This window comes from Syngnathoides biaculeatus, chromosome 6 (assembly GCF_019802595.1).
Source record: "Syngnathoides biaculeatus isolate LvHL_M chromosome 6, ASM1980259v1, whole genome shotgun sequence".
Lineage (NCBI taxonomy): Eukaryota > Metazoa > Chordata > Actinopteri > Syngnathiformes > Syngnathidae > Syngnathoides > Syngnathoides biaculeatus.
The window spans coordinates 20,157,682-20,163,681 of record NC_084645.1 but is presented as its reverse complement, the minus strand read 5'-3'; the positions used below and the strand labels follow the sequence as shown (position 1 = coordinate 20,163,681).

The 6,000-nt window shown below is 49.5% G+C and overlaps 1 protein-coding gene across 3 annotated transcripts in view; it reads right to left on the bottom strand.

Annotated features, from left to right (window-relative positions):
• Positions 1-784: 784 nt before the first annotated feature.
• LOC133502338 (potassium voltage-gated channel subfamily D member 2-like) overlaps positions 785-6,000 on the bottom strand; it is a 54,056-nt gene continuing 48,840 nt past the window's right edge. For all 3 annotated transcript variants that reach the window (XM_061823009.1, XM_061823010.1, XM_061823008.1), the window contains 2 exons: positions 3,492-3,721; positions 785-1,374 (listed from right to left, as the gene is read on the bottom strand). In XM_061823009.1, the coding sequence (XP_061678993.1) occupies positions 1,191-1,374; positions 3,492-3,721 (414 nt within the window). In that variant the 3' untranslated portion in view covers positions 785-1,190. The remainder of the gene's footprint in view (positions 1,375-3,491; positions 3,722-6,000) is intronic.

The following is a 6,000-nucleotide window of genomic DNA, read 5'->3' as shown; positions in this document are numbered from 1 at the left end:
TATTAGCGCACTTTGAACTCATTTGACTTTGAAAGTACAGTTTTGCCTTGGAGTATGAGTTGAATTTCTTCTGTCAGCAACCCCGAAACTCAAAGCTGGTATCGGAACCGACTCGTCAGTGCGGAACTGATATTGGTCGTTCTACACGGAGGATCAAGAATGTGACTGACTGTGAGTAGTACTGTTATATTGTCTATCTAAAGCGTGTTGCTGCACTGTTTGCGTCTCATCTGTCACTGAAAACGGACACGGAATCAAATTGAAAACCGTACGGCTGACCCACACGCGTTCCGATTTCGCGAGTTAAGAGATATTTTTTTTGGTTTGTTTGTGTGTTTGGTGGCAATTACTGTCGATGTCCACTTTGTATCCGAACACAACATCACATTTTGCCCAAGATCTTAACGCTGACATAGCCGTGCACGGACGTTCCAGAAATGATTCGGACGGCCGCTACTTGACACCCCGACGCATCTACGCCGCGTCACTTGCGTTCGTTTATTACGGACCCGGTCTACCTCTTCTTCTTGCTCGTAGTGACGCAGTTGTTGTGTTTGTTTTTTCCAGGAGAGCTCGTCGCTGCCCGGCATGTTGTGGCACAACCCGGTACTACACCGAAGACGCGCGTGATGGAAAGTATCATTTTTGATATTGTGTGTATTTTTATTCCTCAGTCGCAACGATTGGTTTCATTAGAATACTTAAGAATTGTTTCTAGTCCGTCTGCTCCGGACCAACATCGAAAAGTCCGTAAGTCACGGGCGGGTACCACTGTTTTCACAAAAAAACAGCCTTCGTGGGGACGGGAATGAATGCGTGTGCTTTGTCATCAGAGCCCCCCGAAAAAAAAAAAAAAAAAAAAACAAAACCCCATAAATCATATTGCAAAATAAAATCCTTGTCGGTATGTCCCCAGCGCCTTCCCGCCTGTTCTGTGCTTAATTATGGGACGACGTGTGCTGGTCACTTCTCGACGTCGTCGTCCACGTTGACGCTTGGAAAAGAACAAAAAAAAAAAAGAAATGGAATCAAATACATGCAGAGAGAGTTTGACATCAGATGAGATCACCGCTCGGGAAACAAATCATCTCGTAATCCCTCCGGGGTCACGGCGGGTTCACGCTCGCTGGTCCCGTCTCCTCGAGCGTGGGGGAGGGAGGGGGCGGGGGCAAAGGTCTCCGGGCGGGCGTCTACAAGGCCGAAACTCGCACAATGTTGCTCTGAGAGTACGCCGAGGCCGTGCCGTCGTCGTCGTCGGGCGAGCTCGCCAGCGGGGCGGCCAGGCTGACCGTGCAGGGGCCCACGTAGACTTCGTCGCACTTCAACGGCACCGTCTCGTCCAGTTTGGCGTTCAGGCTGGAGCGGCTGGAGCGGCTGGAGGGGGGTCGAGAGGCGGCGGAGTTATTTCATATGCTCAAACAATTCCCTGTTTAAAAGGCCCTTTGCATCATTTCAAGCTCGGCAAGATGGTTTGGGTTGTAAATGCCCAGAATGTCCTTTTTCATCCTTTTTCTAGTTGGTCTCGTGCGTCCGGCATTTGAGACCTGCGGATTTCTCATTAATGCCCGACTTGTAAATGAGCTTTGCGCATTTTCTCCAACTGAAAGGGCTCGACTCTGATTGGTCCGCATCAAGGCGTATGCTAGCTTCTAGAAGCGTGCGCTGGGCCAAGCATTCAGCAGTTGTCTTGCTGTCGTTGTGAATGTCCAAATGTTGGCCCACTAGTGAATACCAGCAGGAAGGTCACAAAATAAAAATCTACAACAGCTGATATTAAAACCCCTGATGTGGACTTTTCAAATCTGTATTTACGCCAGCATGTGAGCATGCAAACCAGTCTCCTCTGGTTAAAGTCACAGATGCGCACTTGATAGCGATCGTATAGATTCGTGGTCACCTCGGCTTTTGATAGGCCAAATCTATGAGGGCAAGATCAAAGATAGAATTGCTACAAAGTTTGCGATCAACAAAGAAAATCCACCAAGTAAGAAATCATATCCAAGACCTGTATTAGCGCGGTCCAGATGCGCACTTATTTTGCCGTATGGAAACAAACTAAGTCCACTGAATGTTTTTGTTTTTTGTTTTTATTGCAAACATCAGCAATCTCCATCCTTTGGCATGGTAACTTTTGACAGGCTTTGAGAAGCCGCCAATTCCTTTGCGATTCTCGCCACATTTGAATGGCCCAGCCGATTAGCTTTAGCCCCTCGGTCCAAGTTTCGCGTACGCCGCTGGCGAGTACTGAAACCAGGCAAATTTTGATATTTTCAGCCTTTCATTTGTCACGATGCGCAATCGCGGAGAGACGACGACTCACGTGGACCAAGTTCTTGCCATTAACGGGACGCCGGTTTGGCCTGCAAGTCGTCAGACGCTGTTTTTGAGGCCTTGCGCTAAGACGATGATCTCGCGGTTTTGCAATCTGCTGCGCGGCGCCGTCAGCCGAGTCAAATTCACCCACGAGTATTTATTTGCTTACCGTTTGTGGAATTGCGGCGAATCGCGATCCGCCCTTCTCGGGAGGGAACGCGCCACGTTCCAAATAGAAAGTTTCTTTCGGCTTGTCCCGGTGAAACAAACGCCGATATTTGTTTGGCGGAGTTTTTACGCCGGATGCCCTTCCCGACGCGACCCCTCTCGGGGGGAGTGGAGCCCCCCCCCCCCGGTGAGATCCGAACTCGCGACTTCTGGTTTACCAAAAACCAACGACTTGAAATGCAAATCACGGAACGGCAGTGCCTTGAGATACGAGCGAGCCCGCTTCTAGTTTTTCCAGGCACGAGCCATCGCATTTAGTTTTTGCTGCGACACGAACATCGTACGCGGGCTGGGAACTCGCCTCACTTTGTTGCTTGTAATGCATAAAAGTCACGGCGTGTATTTGAAACGAGCACATTGTGTTGCCGTAGGAACGGCGGCTTCGCTTACAAACAATTTCAGCGACGGATATTTGCGCACAAACGTTAGCGAGACAGTAGAAGAACACTCGCGGGTATGTTTTCTTTATCCTCTGCGTGAAACAACTCAGCTGATTGCGGGTCTGCGACCTGCGTGGGGAGTTGCCCTCAAACATGAAATTCTTTCGTTTCTTTCTGTTGTCAGTTTGGCAGCAAACTTCAAGTAGACAAATTGAGCTTTCGGCCACGTAAGCGGAAGTGAGAACGGACTCCAAACGTGTATTTTAATAAGTAACACCATAAGCGAAAAAGAACGTGGATAATGTAGTTGATTCTCGAAATAGGTGGCGTGTAGTTTCGGTAGTATTTGTACAGCTAACATGTATGACGATCGTGAGCAGGAAAAATAAAAAGTGTCTGTGTGGTTTCTGAGATTTGAAAGGAGAAGTAGCAGCACTGCGCTTCTCCCGGTATGTAGGCCACTTTTTCTATTCCGTTTTTTTTTTTTTTTTTTTGCAGTCCCACCGGACGGACGGTCCGGCGTCCTGGCACGACGCGAAAGGATGCCGATCGCGCGGGCGGCGCTTTTACCTGTTGGCCACGGGCCTGTCCGGGATGCGGATGGTGCTGAGCTCCTGGTTGTTTGCGCTGGGGGGGCCGAAGCCGCCCTTCTTGCGGTGGCGCCGCGAGCAGCACGAGGCCAGGCCCCGCGGCGGCGGCGGCGACGACGACAGCGACGAGCTGCGCGAGCCCGACTTCTTCATCACCGAGATCTCCATGCAGTTGGCCTGGAAGGTCTGCTCGTCCACAAACTCGTGGTTCTGGGGGGAACGACGGGTCAAGTCAGATAAATGGGTAGGGGGGGGGGGGGGCGAGTTCCCAGTGCATCTTGCGCAGCTTGTCTGTGAAATTCAAGTTTGTGAGCTACTGTAATGACAAAGACATTCCTGTAGATGGCGGCATTGCGTGGCTTCGGATTTGATATCAGCACAGCGTCGAAGATTACGAGGTGGTGAACCTCAGTTTGCCGTATCGATTACGAAGCGGAGAAATGGCAAAGCATCGGAATTCGAACATTTTCTGGTACTTCCCACGTGAGCACAGTGACACACCTTTCTTAAATCTATGAATATTTTTATCTTCCATCTTGGTTTTGGTATTTTTAGTAGGAGTTGTCGCAAAGGCAAAACGGATCAGTACCAAAGTTGTTTGTGCTCGACGTTGAAATTTGCCACTGCTGATTATGACAAAAGAGAAAAAAGTTACTTTATTTTTTAGTGAGGGAACAGATTCTCTTCTTTTTGGGCTCGGGTCAGTTTTTATTTTGTCGCTGAATGCACCATTCGGTGGGTCTGGAAACCCTGTGAAAGAACAGAACTTTGCTCTGAAAACAGCCTGCAGTCGAGTGTTTGTACTCGATTACTTCCCACCGCCGGTGGAACGAGCGAGTCAACAAAACGCGATCTCGGTCACTTGGAGCCGGAGTGTGAATCCCGCCTTAAAAAGACGGCGCCGGGCGATCGGGGCTGATGCGTTGGTGCGTCACGGGGGCGCGAAGCCTTCACGGGGGCCGTCGTTGTCGTTGCACGAAGCGCCGGCCTGCTGGAGGTCATTAATAAGGAAGAACCGTGATTTACCGCCCGGGGCTCGTCTGCACGGGCCCGCCGAGCTGCGCCGGTTTCAAACTCGTGTCGCATCCTCGCATTTAAAAGGCTCTTAAGCATCTAAATTATACATCGCATAAAATCAAGCGTGCCGGCTTGTTTGGCGGGAATAATATTTCTGGATGGCTGGAGCCGCGTTATCATGTCGCTGACGTAGGGCCGCGGGGGGTGGGGGGGGGGGGGAAGCAATATTCCCCGGTCCCGTTTGCAGCTATTTTTAACTCCTGCCGCATATGAATAGATTCCACATTTAGCACACGGATGAAAAAACTCACTTTGGTTCTATTTGTGTGCGGCGTCGGATCACGGGCGGACGCAATTGTTCAGCCCGACCGCGTGAGTGATTCGGCTTTGCACGGACCAGCGGCTTTGTAGTCGGCTATTTTAGACTCTGTAAACAAATGAGGAACAATTCACGTCGCCGGCGCAGTCCGACTCTTTCTCCGCTTGTGGATGCGAACGCAAATACGGGAACGGCGAACGCGCCGCGAGCTTGACTGATGACTGTGAAATCATTTGAAACGTCCAAACAAACTGTTGAAATTTGTTTTTTTTTTTTTTTAACAGGAAAACAACATTGTAGTTTATAAAAACATACATTATTGTTGAGTATTGTTTAATGGAACGCCACATGGAAGCTGACTGTTAGCTGGAGTTTTAGCCACTCACAAACTATACGCTAAACAAAGGCACGTTTTGGCTAGCGTGTTTAAGGTCCAGACTTTTTAAAAATGCCTTACTTTAACGAGGATCCCTCACCGTACGTTGGGCCCTGGCAGAATCCGAGGTCTGTTTGGCCTTTGTCAGTGGACTGCACCGAGCCGCCGCCACCGCCTTAGCATCCAGCCTGCTGCTTCTTCGGCTGCTAACCACTTAGCCACTCGGATCATCTTTTCGGCTGTGTTGGCTCAACGTTTTTTCTGTTAAATCCGCCGGAACGCCACCCTTGAGCGGTGGTTGATTTTTCCTTTGCCGGTGTGCCACTTGCTTGTTATCCATGCAGCTAGGCTAAAGTTTTTAAAGCCGAAGCCGGTGAAGTTACAATGCGTACATGCGCGGTTGCCGAAATGCCGTGAAACAACAGAAGCGGCGGCATTGCCGAATTATACCGGTCGGTACGTTGTTTGTAAAAATTCAGACCTGTTTTTGTTTTTTTTTGACTTTACGGGTCAATGCAAGTCACTGATTCACTTGTAGCGCTAGTACATTAGCGTGCAACTAAGGGAGGCTATGAGGTTGTTTTAAATACACGTCTTTTTGTTTCATATTTAGTTTGGGAGTGAGTGACCAGATGAGAGTGGCATTCAACAGTTTGATACCCGATATTTCAAACGTATTTGCTCGTCGTCGTATTTCAAGTGAGTCGGGCCGCTCATAGTTCTCGGGAAACCTTTTAAGGCTTGGCAAATCTCTGCTATTTTTGACGGATCTCACAG